The following is a 14715-nucleotide window of genomic DNA, read 5'->3' on the forward strand; positions in this document are numbered from 1 at the left end:
ACATTAGTCTTGTTAACAGCATCACCTCAAAACCATTTTAAATTGATTGCGCACCAGCTGCTCAAGACTGTGAATGTGTAGCCATCCCTTAAACAATTTACCTAGCGTGCCCGTGTAAACAAACCTAGTGACATGCCCGGTGTAACGTTCCCAAAAGCCTCAGCTTGATTTGTTTGGCCCCACCGAAGGTATAACTACTATAATTATAAAAACGTGGAAGAAAAAAAGAAAAAGTATACCAGTACTCACAGTCCATGTGACCTGCACTGAAGTGGAGCTAAGGACCACAGGGTTGTGCATGCTGACCACCACGTCTCCCAACTCTTTCTGCACGCGCCGATGGTCCACTCCCTGCGCGGTGGGACTTATGTCTGCGACACAGAAAAGAAATGCAGGCATGTAGAGGGGAATATTGATGATTCATTATGCTGCACTTCATTTTTGTACCTTGAGTGCGGACTGGTTCAGACATGGGGCTGGGGTCCCCGAGCCCTTGAGCGTTTACCGCCCTGATGATGAACAGGTAGACAGTATTGGGTCGCAGGTCAATGACTGTGAACTCCGTGGTCTTCACGTGGTCTGCCACCGTCTGCCAGCTGTTACTCACTGACTGCCTGTAGAACGAGCAGGATTAAATGTAATTAATTAGGAAGAATCTTTTCATTACTATTGAAGTAATGTAGACTGTTTGTTCGAGGCAGAACTGGTAGGCTCCGTTTCTTGAGACAGGAAGCTAAAATCACATTTCACGCAGTAATGAAATGCCACATTCACTTGTGAAATCTTTAGAAAAACCTCCTGTCATCCTCAAAAGGAGTAATCAGTTTAACAATCATGACACATGCTATGCCTTTGAAGTTCCATTTTTAGTCAACTGTTTGGTAAGGATAGAACAAAAGCTAGTTCTCATGTGCCAATCATTTTCTGTTTGAACGGAGCTTTTAGTCGCCAAATAATTAGCATTAAAATATAAAATATCTTTAATAAAGAATTGAAAGCCGAAACTGCTCCGGCTAGAATAACTGCCCACAGAAACACCCACAGTTGCCGTAAAAGTGTGGGGTCAGTAGATGTAGCCCGAGGACATAGGTCACAGACATACCCAAAGGCCTCTATGACATAGGAGGACACTGGAGAGCCCACCTCCGGCCCCGGTTCCCATGACAACGAAATACTGCTCTTGGTAACATCAGTGACAACTGGCTTGGAGGGAGGCCCCGAGAGGGCCGTTGCATTGTGAGGAGTGAAGTCTAAGAGGTCAGTGGATTCTGAAAGATGCAAACAGAGAGAGAGGGTAAGATAATGAATACCTGCCATAGCAAAGAATATTAACCAATGCCATGTTTGATGAACAGATTTTTGTAATATGAATTATTTCTTCTGAAGCAGACCTCTGACATCCAAGTAGGCACTCCATGATGTTTCTCCACTGGAGCTGGTGGCAACACAGGTGTACAAGCCCAGATCAGACAGCTAAGAAAGACAGATTCTGAAATTATCCTAAAGGCCGAAAAACAAGCCACCATTTGCATCTTCACCATCGTCACAGATACCAAATTCAAAAGCAAAGAATTAGGTGAAGCAATCTCATGACACATACATATCAAATCCAAAAGCAAAGAATTAGGTGAAGCAATCTCATGACACATAAATATTTCCTCCACGTGAAACAGTTTTCTTTCTGTTAAAAGCTCTTGCGTCACTCTGGGCTTTTGAAGGAAGTTCACAGTTGGTATTACAGTAAAAATGCATTAACCTCCACTGGCCTGCATTTGGCTCAAGAAAAACTGGAGAGTGGATGAGGAAACTTTAACACAGAGCATTAAAAAAGAGCCCAGTAAGAGCATACATTCATTTCCTTAATTGATTTCCTCCAATAATAGTCACCCTCTATTCCGAGAGCCATCAACATTATCATCATCAGTGCTGACGCAGGGAATAAGAGATCTCACAATCTATTGTATATTGGCTATGCCTTAAAGACCACTCTCAGCTGTGCTATCTCTCAAGAGAGTAGACGACAGAGTGACACAAGAGGAACACTTTGACACTGTGACAGGACACTGCATATTGCACTTCTTCCATTATGAAGACCACTCACTTGTCCCTGTCCTTGAGTCTAACTGCTGCCTCAGAAACTAAATAGCAGCGTTTAATAAGTTATAAAAAATCAATACTCGCTATTTATCTTTTAAAAGCATTTTTTAAAATTACATTCAGCTAGCAGGTGGGACAAATTAAGTCTTTCACATGCAATAGAAGAAAAAAACATCAAATACATTGTGTGTATGAACATTTGTGTTTGGATGTGTATCTATGTATGTACAGTATAGCTTCATTGTTTCTATTGACGTTAGTTATCAAAATAATTTAAAAAAAATATGATCCCTTCCAATTGAATAAGAGAAACTACATTAAATTGCATCAATGTACAGAGATTATTTGCAGACACACATTTACCTACCTGCAAATATTAAGATGCCGAGTACAAAACAAGTTTATTTGTAACTATAGGGGGGGATTATTTAATCAAAAGCAAAATGAGAAATTGACTTTCTAACTAATTAATCCTCAGATAGAAATATTGCTGGACAAAATTGATTTGAACACACGGTAAAGCAAAAAATGAGGGAATAAAAGCTTAAGCTGCACTTTGGGAACATCACAGCGTTTCCACTTATCACCCAGTTGATGGTTTTTAGAGGCATTATTGAAACAAATGAAAACAAACCCCAAATGACCACAAGCATGAAATGATCCTGTTATTCTGTTGATTATATACAAGTAGCAAACCATTGTTCCATGTAATAATACAGGCACATTGCTTGCTGCCTAATCCTACAAACATTCATCTTTCTGTCATCCACTAGAACCCACCCTGGTACTCTGGATCTGAAGGCTGCCATGCTCCAGCAGGGAAAATCGTGGATCTCTTCCAAGCAGATTGACGCCATTCTTCCGCCAGGTGACTGTGGGCTCAGGGTCTCCTGATGCCTGACACTTGAGAAGGGACAGACCTCCCAACGCTTGCGTTTGATTGGATGGGCCTTGTCGAATGATGGGTGGAGGGCGGCCCTTCAGCGCTAAGGGTTATAATCAAGGAATAGGTGGTATTTAAAATAACACTGTAATTTTGATGTCACAGTTTCGGCATGCAACAATGACTCTTTATTCTTACTTGTTAGATTTTGTGTGTTTGAAAAAAAAAAAAAAACATGTGACCTTATCACAAGGTGTTAATTTGTGATTGCAGTAATTGCATTAGTGACTGCAGGCCCAAGATGTTAGGGTTCAATCTGATGGATTTGTTGTGAGAGGAAGTGACTGTTTTGTGAGCCCTTCCTACAGCGAGGCAGTGCGCTCATGGCACTGCATCACACCTTTAAGCTTTAATTACCAGGTGAGGATTAACGATGCTTCACCCATGGTGCTAATTACCAGACCTTCTTTCTAACACTTCTCAACACATTCATGCCTGTCCGCTCTTACTCTGTGACTCATGGGTGCACCTCCACCCTCTTAGCATTTCTCCCCCCCGCCCCCTGCCACACACAAACACAAAACTACATTCTGAATTAGCATGCCGAGCAGAACAACAATACACCTACTCTAAAGCTTTTTAAAGCATGTTATATCATCCAGAAAACAGGCCCTGCACTCTGCAACCGTAATATGTGGAGTTTTGAAGATCTCCCTGCTTTTAACTAGTCTCTGCTTCCAATTTCCTCACTGCTGCTCGAAACTCTCTTCAGGTCTGTCTGTAGTTGTACAAGTGTTTAGTGCAGCTTCCCCATGCCCAATCTCTCATCACACCTCCTTCAGCACAATGGGCAACAAGGCACTTCGGGCCACTGGCTGAAGGTACATGTGGCTAGGTTATGTGAAATTATCATCTACATATTCAGTGTTGCCGAAAATCAACTTTTGGGTTGGGATTTTCACAGCAATAAATTATTCTATAATAAACACACCCACCCACCCACCCTGTCCCCTCTTCGGGGACTCTTAGAAGGCCGGGTTCTATTCACATGGTGGTCAGGTTGACATTATTATACTATTATTACACCATTATACTCTACTATTCTTACAAGACTGGATATTAAATGAACCTGTCAGCCACACATTTGAGCCAGGGTGGAGCATATATGGATTTTCTAAAAATGTGCATCGTGTGGGGGACCCTCACCCCCCTTTGTTGAGTAATGCCATAAACATCACGTCACTTCTACTTGGTATTACAGCCACTCGCCGTTTACAGCCATCAATCAACCGTATCCTTCCCTGCCCTCATGCTCTAAAACAAACATTTTGATATTGATCAATCTTCTGAGTGACAGAACAGGAGTCATTTCCTCTCAAAAAACCCTTCAGCAGATGTCAATTTAATAATGTGTGGGAGAAAAAGCCAAGAAACAAATGGAAAAAAGGACATAAACAGCTCCCAGCTGGCAGCGGCGCAGCACTTAATGTTGACATTAAGGCTTTGTCAAAAGAAAGTGTTTCTCCATCAAGGAGGCAGTTTTCAGACTATTCGCATTTACCACAGAGAGGTGGTGGCTTTTAGACATGAAAGTAAGATGCATCTTAACCATTCTGAGTGTGGGCGGACAAGGGCTTTTTATTCACTGTTTCAGTAAGTCAGGACTTGACTGGGGAACAGCAATGTTATCTCTTAAAAAAAAATAGTGAAACCTCAGTATTTATCAAATCTAAAATGCTAGAATACAAATGCGGAATACTATTGACAATTGCATTAGAAAGTGTGTTGTTAGTACGCTATACCAACATTGCTAATACAGACCTGTGACTTTAGAAAGAAAGGCAAAATATATGTCATTGTTCCAAAAACCACTATCAAACTATCAGGAGTATTCCTTCCAAAAGTAATGCTCTATTCTGTTGAAAATACCTGTACATCGAGCGTTAATATCATGCAATAGTGTATAATACCAGAATTCTATTGAATCTATAGAATTCTGGTTGAAACACAATTAAAGTAATAACTATTAGTGCATGTTGTTGCTGTTATATCCAATGCTTTAACACATAGTCCAGCCTTACCGTCTGCTACCTCAAGCTGGGCCTTGGCGAGGATGCTGCCTGCCACAGTGAGGGCTTGGCAGATATAATAGCCTGCATCAGAGCGTTGGACGGATGAAATGGTCAGCTCTCCATTCAGTGACACAGAAACCCGGCTATCTCCCTGTTTTGGCTGGTTGGGGAAGAGAAGGTCCTACGGGGAGTGAGAGAGAGAAGTAAAGTAAATAAAAGGGGGTTGGCATAGTTTCTTGGTAGTTTAGAATTCACAAAAAAAAGTTCTTCCTTAATGAGAAGTATATTGTCCATGAAGAAATGAGTTGCTTGTGTAGATAATGTTTGTAACAGAACACCATCTCCTGCTTAAAAAGCTTACAGGAGTATTGTGGAAATTTTCTTCACATTATCGCCAAGTCTCCTGGTTAAAACCGTAATTCTTTGCTTACTATTATATTACGATTACTAAATCATATCTTTCTAACAAAGTTATGCTCAATTGTTTGGTACCCAATGGGCAACCAAACTATGTTTTTCTCAAATTGACTGTTTACCATCAGTCAAGCCACATATATCTGCAAATGTCTGCATTTCATGCAGATGGTTCCTACGTGAATCTCAATGTTACTAACAATGATTTCACTATTCTAAATTACCACTTTCCCAAATTACATGTTGGTTGCTTTAACATTTTCCAAAGGGAAAAGAGAAACTTCATAAAGGGAAATTAAAAAACATTTTACTTCCCTGTATGGAAATTTCCGTAGTGTCTTTAGACACACAATTTGAGCCTTTCAGTAGCAAACAAAATCACTTTTAGCTGATGTAAATCCACGGTGATAATTTACCCCAAGCAATTACACTACAATCTATTTAGTGGTTTCAGGCTGCAGTGCTCTCACTCAATACAGGGCAAATAAAAAAAAAGCATCTCAACTTTTCATATTCACTAAACATAACTAACTTCAAAGCAATCACTGCTGTACTCAATACGTATTTTCAATTTGCTTGCATATTCCAAAAAGCATGCACGATGCAGTTAGATTAGTGGGTCAACGGGTGGCTTCAACAGTTTGTCCACAACAGTGACACTCTTGCTGTAATAAACCGCAGTCATGGTCACGAAATGGAGGCATCAGCTATGTCTGTTTCTGCACCCTGGGCAGACAAGCTGATGGGCAGGAGAGGACATTGGCCCTGTCTCATTACATCTAATGACTCTAATGCTGCACATGCTAAGTGAATTGGCCAGTGATTGGTGATAAATGACCACTTTGTTGTCTATATATCGAACAGAAGTACACAGAGCTGTCACCTGGTTTGAACCTGTTAGTTGGACCCCTGGGGAGGCGGGCCTATATGAGATATAATGAATTCCTCATAGTGCACACATACACAGGCACACACAGAAACGTCACATTTAGTCAAATCGGTAGCCTCACCTGGCTACCCTCTCGCTGCCAGAAGACAGTGGGCTGAGGTTTGCCTCTGGTCTCACAAGGAAAGGTAGCTGTCCGTTCTTGTGCCACAATCTGATCACGTGGTCGCACCACAAACTGGGGCGCCTCTGAGATTTAAAGTGAAATAGACGATGATACAATAGTTACACTTTGCATATACTTTCACAATGCGTATGCTACAAAGAGTAGTATTAAAGGAAAATTCTGTGACTGAAGGTCTACCTACTACCTCAAAGGTTCATGCAGCAGATCTTTGTTACATCTTTAGGAACGATTTGTTGACTATGCCAATCACACAAGTCATTCATCCAGATGCAAGAACATCTGAATGAATAATATCAACTAATTATCACGGGGTCAAAAAGTCATTTTTGAAGTCTTTTGAATTAGGGCATATGCTAAATCTATATATCCATAAAAAAGTGAGGTGGTAAATCCAAACTGTCCGGAGAAGTCAAGGGTTGATATGAAAAAATGTGGATATTCATGTGCCCTATTAGTTTGATGAATGTTTGTGGAATGCCACATTAAACCATGCATATGTGATCAAAAACAGAAACAACAAAGAAGAGCAATGCATGCAAAATGGGATCAGCTCTTACTTACCAACAGGGCGAGCTGGTAACACAACAATGGTGTGAGTAAGATTAACACACAACACAGAGAGAAGGAAAGCAGAGGAGTAGAACAGAGGGACAGAAAAAAAATTGAATGAAAATCAGAAATGAATGAGATGGAGTTTGGTTCTTATTTACACAGGCTCCGCCCTGTACTGCCGTCCCCTCTTCCAATCACAAGCATGCTTTGGGCCACGGGAAGTTTGCATTGGCATAGGCAGCTAATCTGGAGATGCCGACTTAAACACTCGCTGACCCGACAGTACGAAAGGCAGCAGACGCACTGCTGTCTGCCATTTCCGTTATCTCTTCTGCCAATGGCGATTGCAGATGGATCAATGCATGCTTCTAATTGGAGGATTGGATTAGCCATGTAGACCAGCAAAGGGCTGAAATTGTGCTTATAGAACCAGGGTTACAATATGGTAACCATATTTTCCATCCATGGAGTTTGAGTGGGGAGGAGGGTGAAGCTCAGTCACCAAAAGCAGTTTTTTGAATTAACCGAGTAGTCTTCATCTATCCTCAAGGACAGGTCAGGCTTAAAATAAATGATATGTTGGTCAAAATATGTCTCGCTTGTTTCCGACACCAATCGTTGGCAATTAAATGTGTTGCTGCATCTCTTAAGGGTTCACAAGAAGTCATGCCTTAGTTATAGGAACAACCACAATAATCCAATACAAAAAGAATAAAGTAATAAAGAAGAAATGAAATATGCATGAGAGATTTAATGTACAGTGTGTGCTATGATTTACCAAGTACTAATCCCCGTTGTACCAATATGTTGTTCAAACAATGTTTTCAGGATCTTTTAAGGCCAATGTAAAGAGCCCAAAGAAAAGGGGGTTTAATTTGCTAATCAGAATGTATTTCTAATTGTGAAATTAGTTCCCTCACACTGATATGGCCGTGGCTATGGAGTGAGTGGACTGGATGGAGAACGAGCCCCCCCCCCCCCCCCCCAGGAGAAGTCAGAACAGTTCACTTAAAACTGGTTAGATTTTTCATATCTGGAGCCTGGCTGCAGATCTGGAGCAATCAACTCCATCAGCCCGGCGATATGAAAGAAAAGCTGAGGTGGGGCCCAACCTTTCAGCAGGGGGGCAATAACGCTCGTAAAGTGGGCAATAAAGGATGATTGTCCTCTGGCCTGCTTTGGGAGACACAAAAATATCAGGGACGGGTTATGAGCTTTGCTTCGAGTGAGTTGGCGAGCAGGCACCCACCTCTGATCGTCAGGTAGGCAGAGGCCTCCAGTTTACCCACACGGTTCTCGGCTACACAGGTGAAAGTTCCCTGATCACTGACTGATGCTTTTTTTATCCTCAGCAAGGAGTCCTCCTTTTCATATCTGATCTCGTACCTGGGAGACGGGGACATGAAGGGTCAAGTGAAGAGATCGAAGGAAAATGTCATAAAACACAAAGATCAATAGAAAAGACGCACATCAACATGTTCATTTGAATCAAATAAATACAGTCAACAAACACTACAATAAAAATGCATCTTGCTTAAACTTGTGCGATGTTTCAGATTGAAGCTTTTATTTAGGTGATGTCATTTTTTATAGAGTGAAAGCCTTTTTTAAGACAATTAAAGACTTCCCGCTGCACACACTGCCGCAGAAGTAGAAAAAAGGAGAGCAATTATGCTGAGAAGAAGGCATGGCAAAATGAAAGGTGCTTCCAGCTGGAACCCTGACTGTTCCACTATTTCAATATTTATAAAGACGAGCCACCCACTGCGGTGTGGGCTGTGCAGTATGCTATACTATGTATGTGTGTGTGTGCGCGCGTGTGAGTGCACGCAAAAGAGAGGGAGACAGAGACAGAAGGAGAGATAGACAAACAGTCTGGGAGAAAGGGAGTGGCACAGTCTGACAAACTGAATTTGATGAATGAGCCAAGCAGTAAGAAATGACTAATTCATAGATGTGTTCCATGCATCAGTGTGCATCCACCAGTGCAGCATACTGCAAAGCGGCAGGAGAGCAGTGAGGGTGGGAGGAACATCTCAGCTACCAGAGTTTAGAGAAGCCCCTCACAGGGACTACGGACGGAAAGAGTAGGAGTGCAAGGAGTTTGGCTCCCCTTCTCTGGGGGGCGTTTTGGCCATCCTGTGAAATTGTCTAGCCAGCCATACTGATGCAGAGATGGGAGACAAGTCAGGCAGAGAAATGGCACAAGGGGTGAGAAAAAGCCACATTCGAAATAGATGTTCTAAAGGGTGTGGGCAGAATATCGATGGAGATTGCGAGGTCTGTCCAGAGTCTGCTGAGGACTCCATTCAGAGCACATCTCTGACCCAGATACAGCCTTCCCAGGAGGCTGACGGGTTTACGAAAAAGAATGAAAAGCAGTGGAAGGAGGGAAGTGAGGCGAGGCGGGACTGAAAGTGGAACATGTTTCTAAAGTCAAGGGGTGTCGAGGTAGAGGGCAACACGCAGGTGGGCAGAGGGACTGTCAGACAGAGAGAGACAGGCGGTCCTTGGCACCGCTCTGACACACCGTCCCAGGCCGTTTGCCTACAGCACAACGGCTGCTAAGTGTTGGTTAAACTTGTTGCACGAGTCATTATTTCTTTCTAATAGTGCAGGACCTCTTTTTTTAGTAGTCAACACAGTTGACTAGTTGTATTGAGCAATACAGGTGGGATGTTTACTCAAGCTATATCTGTTTGTTGGATGTGGTGGTTAATTGATGCTTGATGGGAATTCCAATCGGGATTTAATACTTTACCATATTAGTAAATTATTCAAATATTATGCCACAAAGTGACAAAGAGAGGAGCTAATAAATAAAACCAGCCAAATAGAAAATGCAGTGCTGAAATAATATAAAATAATAATAATAATAAATAAAATATAAAAATAATCAGATTTTCTTAATTAGACAAGGTTTAGCCAGGTTATTTAAAATGCTATAGTATGTATTGGGACTTGTATTGCATAAATAAACACAGACGTATTCATAACACACGTGCATCCCTCACCTGCCGCGGGGAATGTCCACGTCCTCCTTTTTCCAGCGCAGTGTAGGAGGGGGGTCGCCATTAACCTGACACCTGAACTCTACAGTCTCCTCAACTAGGACCACCTGGTTCACGGGCCGTTGCACAAACACTGGTCTTTCTGGATGTGGGCAGTACACATAGCATGGAGGCTAAATATACTTTTGAAAGAGTGGTAAATACCGCATATGCTGGTGCTCAGTAAATACCATAGACATACAAAAAAAGTCAGGCTTTATTGCTTTTTGAGCCAGGCAAAGAGCGTATATGAGAGTTCTTACCAAACACGGACAGCTGAGCTTTTTCACTCTCTCTTTCTCCAACCATGTTGGCCGCCACACACACATATATCCCCATATCACTCTTCTTGGTATTTGAGATAGTTAGCTTTCCCCCACGGACCTGACAAAGAAAGAGGCATTTCATGTCAATGAACCAGTTCGGTAATAAGCGCTTTCTATGGTAACAGCTCCGGGTAAATCTGAAAGGGTGAATCATCGAGCGTGTGATTCAGAGTATAAGAGTCTTGTAAAATCTGTTCCCTGATGAGTTACCCACCGTGATCCTGTCATCTTTGAGGTCAAGGCGAGCTTTATCTTTCCTCCAGAAGTTGGTGGGCTCAGGATGCCCGCGTGGAGGCTGACACTCGAGGCTGGCAGTTTCCCCGACCGCCACCACCACGTCCTGTGGGTTCTGCCTGAAGTCATCCCGTAACACTACGGGACAAGAGGGAGCAGAAGTTGTCACTTTAACTTCAATGGTGGCAATGGTTCATTAGTAGGAAGTTTTTTTCCCCGATTATTTCGGTCACTCATTAGTATTAAAGTCACTCTAAAACTGAGCCGTCTTTGGCTTAGAGACCGTAACCACCTATTTCTAATGTGAGAATATGAAGATAATTCAATCGAGTAGACTGCCACACAGGACGCTCAGAAATCTCTATATTTAATAATACAGCCGTCCCCCCGAGGATATAAGCACACGCTCTTCTTTGATCTCAGTTACGAAATGTAATAGTGTGCGAAGCCAGGTAGGATTAAGAGAACAATGTGGGAAAGACATCTAGCAGAAGAGTAAGACTCATTAAAAGGAAAGTAAGAAGAGAAGTAATCCAAAAAGGGAGATCTATAAGTCAACACTGAATTTATACCGCCCTATTTCGGCTTTCTAACCAAAATCTTCTTCTAGCCTACATAAGGAAAGTGTTGGATAGATCAACTTAAAAACACAAATAGCACGAGTGCTTATTATTGTTGTTTTATTTCAACCTGCAAGCGATGGCAACAATGGACATGTTGGGGGAGGCAGGTGGAAAAATTAAACCTGAAGCTTGTGCTTAAAAAACCCTGCATGGAGTCCATAATGAAACAGGTTGATCCTCTGCGGAGAGGGAACAAGCTAGGTCCATTAAAGTCAAAGAAGTTTCTGGTGTACGAGTACAGTATTGCTAGTAAATTATATAGCCGTTGGCCTAATTGAATTGTGCAAGAAGGAAAGTTGGAGGTTCACCAAATCATTAGAATGAATTCACTGGGAACCTGAAATAGTCTCAGAGAATTTTGCAACATAATGTAATAAATGCAATAGTCTATTCAATTTAAGAGTTAAAGCCTGGACTTTGTGCTCTAAAAGACCACATGTTCTAACTTGCTTTGGAGGAGGGACTGTACTTGTAGCAGACACAGGGTCAGACCTCGGTTACTTGAAAAGAAGCCGTACCACCTCGTGAACAAATTGGACCACCGGTGGCACATATTGACTAAACTGAAGGTCTCATTTAGGTACACCTGCATAAATGGTTTCAAAATATCTCACTAACAGCGGCAATCGTTACGGTTTCTTTTGAAAAATGCTTTTCCAGAATCAATAACGTACCCTGAAGAGGGGCGGCAATTTTATAATACTAAAAAAAGCATAGATTTATGACAGCTACTTTAAATACAGTTGGTGAAAAACGCCAAAATAGCTTTTTTTATGCATTGAACGTACACACACCTTTAGCTCATTAAAATTCCATTTCTGAGCAGTTTATTTCTGCATTCTTCCACTGTTGGACAATCGTCTGGATTTTTTCAATGGCAGGGATGTCTGTACTCAAGTTTTGAGTGTTCAAAGGAGCGTGAACATCAAGAACCGTCAAGCAATGCCACATTCATGCATTGGAACGCAGCTATGAGCTATCTGCTGCTAAGTCAAAAGGTTACAGCTTCAAGATTCCCTTACGCTGTCACAACTGCTGTCCCAAATATCAATTCAAAAGGGTCTGCTTTAAGTAGATGCAGGAATGAGGGTACTGTAAGCCATCACTGGAATTATGTTTAAAAATAGAGATCGCGATTTGGATCCAGCAATGCTTTGTGGCGCTTTGCATTAATACCTTATGACATGTTGTTTTTGTGAAACGCCTTACTGTAGTGCCCTGTGTGACAACAATTAAAAGACACAAAAAAAACGGTTGTGAGGAATAAAAAGATTTTCTGTCAAAATCTTGTGAATAAACCTAAGCTTAAAGTGTCATTTCAGATATTTAAGGGGTGACAGATAATACAAATTAAACCTAATTATATTCATACTTGCCAGAAAACAGTTCATATTGAGTTACAGTTACATGTTAGTTTTGATGATCTTAGTTTTTAGATACCAACTTTAAAATGGTTGTACAAGCCAGTGTTGTGACTGGTTTTACAAAATGACAAAAAAAAAAACTAATAATATAATTTATAACTAAGAGCAGCACAGAATGGAAACACTGGCTCGGTGTTCAGTTTGCTTTTCATCCTCATTACAGCCATAAGCTGTTCTGCTGATATACTGCAGCATGGATTCCAAGTCCCAAAGGACACCTCTAGTGGAAAAGAAAATCAGGAAGGAGCCAAAGGCCCTTCGGCCCAGCTGTCAATCTCATCCGTTCTGTGCGGGAGTAAATGAGGCTCAGTTGCAGACACTACCTTGGCAAAGACATATGCACGATACGCTTAGTGACCCACTCCATGCAAAAAAACGTTCATCCAGTCACACAACTACCGTCCTGCTCCTGTGTTGTCACATCAAAGCTGTTTTTGTAGCGAAGCTTGTCTCAGGAGACTGAAACCCAGACAAACAGAATGAGAGAAAACCCAATCATGAAAAAAAAGCAAGGCAGAGAATGAACATTGTGTTGTATTAAATTGTGCAGATTAAACTGAAAAATACAGTAACTGTGAGAAATCTAAAACCAAACAAACAAACACAGCCAAAGACCAATATTAATATGTTGTCTGAGGAGGTGCTAGTCATTTGGAAATGAGCTATGTGCGTTTATTGAAACTTATTGGAGGATATTTCCAATTTCAACACAATATTACAAAAATTGTATTTCATTTATTCTATGATTGATGATGTGCATAAAAACTCATGTCTAAATATATTGAAAGTGACTAAGTTATTATATAAATATGGATGGGGGTTTGGGTTCTTTGTCCGAATAGATAAATGCTGTCAGTTCTGTGGCTGTGATTTAGTCAATGGCGACAGTGAGCATTACCCGACTGCAGTGGCAGGTTCTCCCCACCGCGGACACTGCAGTGGGGGTCCCCTTTCCTTTTCCCCCCTCTCCTCACAGGGAGGGGCTTAGCAGGGTTCTGTAGGTGGTGCTCGTAAAGGCATGTCAGATGTTCGCTGGGTGGGGGGTTCTTGTTTTAATCTACCAGTCACAAATGCGGAGTCCCTGCGGAGGCAGCACCCACGGGTGGTTTGCTGTCAGTTGGTAATTATTTCAGATGGTGAGGACGCCACCACTGCCTAGTGCTGTCTGATTGAGTACTGCTCAATTATTCAAACAAGCCATTCAGTGGGCATTCACTCGTTTCCGTTATCAAATCAGAAGAATGATTTGTAAATGGGCTTCATTTCATGGCAAAATGGGTGGTAAAACAATGTGACAAGGTGGAAGTATTTGAATACAAGCAACAATGAGGGACCCGTTGTATGAATAATAAAAAAAGAGGGATGCGTGATTGTCATGAATGTTTAGATAGTTCATCTTAGCATTTCTTCTGAAGACCCACTTCAGCTAGCACTCAAACTAATTTACATTACTGCATTTTCCCTATTAGACCCATGAAGATTGCACTTGTCAAGCTCCCCATGTCATTTAAATGTAGAATATTAACTCCATTTGGTAACAGATACATGGGTTTAGTTTGTTCCTATAGAGGAGGTGTAAACATCATATATATATGAAACCTTCCATTTATTATATTGTCTGGTACACTTAACGTCTCCATCAAGCTTGTACTCAAATCTCTTTTTGAGGAAGTTGATAAATGTTATGATCACACAGCCATAACAGGAAATGTTTGTAACCAGGCTTTGTTTTGTTTGTGTAGTTGCCATTGCTGAGGGCTGACAATGTTGGCTTGTGGTTATACCACTTTGGCCTAGAGTGTAATGAAATGCCATGAAATCCGGTTCAGACAGTGACGGTCGTGACCTTTGCCTCTCCCTCCGTCCCTGTCACCCACAATATTTTGCCGAACAAGTGGCATGGCTCTAGGGGCGTCGATGTCAGCCCGTCACTCGGTCAGTCCAGCTCTTCAGTCCAGACAGACTAT

At 41.7% G+C, this 14715-nt stretch overlaps 1 protein-coding gene across 3 annotated transcripts in view; it reads right to left on the reverse strand.

Annotated features, from left to right (window-relative positions):
• Window positions 1–14715, reverse strand: part of LOC119215456 (roundabout homolog 2-like) — a 125752-nt gene that overhangs the window by 17795 nt on the left and 93242 nt on the right. For all 3 annotated transcript variants that reach the window (XM_062558081.1, XM_062558080.1, XM_037467636.2), the window contains 11 exons: window positions 10682–10839; window positions 10405–10525; window positions 10106–10244; window positions 8341–8477; window positions 6477–6601; window positions 5062–5233; window positions 2878–3083; window positions 1392–1473; window positions 1103–1268; window positions 448–614; window positions 250–371 (listed from right to left, as the gene is read on the reverse strand). In XM_062558081.1, the coding sequence (XP_062414065.1) occupies window positions 250–371; window positions 448–614; window positions 1103–1268; window positions 1392–1473; window positions 2878–3083; window positions 5062–5233; window positions 6477–6601; window positions 8341–8477; window positions 10106–10244; window positions 10405–10525; window positions 10682–10839 (1595 nt within the window). The remainder of the gene's footprint in view (window positions 1–249; window positions 372–447; window positions 615–1102; window positions 1269–1391; window positions 1474–2877; window positions 3084–5061; window positions 5234–6476; window positions 6602–8340; window positions 8478–10105; window positions 10245–10404; window positions 10526–10681; window positions 10840–14715) is intronic.

The sequence above is a fragment of the Pungitius pungitius genome, chromosome 16, assembly GCF_949316345.1.
Source record: "Pungitius pungitius chromosome 16, fPunPun2.1, whole genome shotgun sequence".
NCBI lineage: Eukaryota > Metazoa > Chordata > Actinopteri > Perciformes > Gasterosteidae > Pungitius > Pungitius pungitius.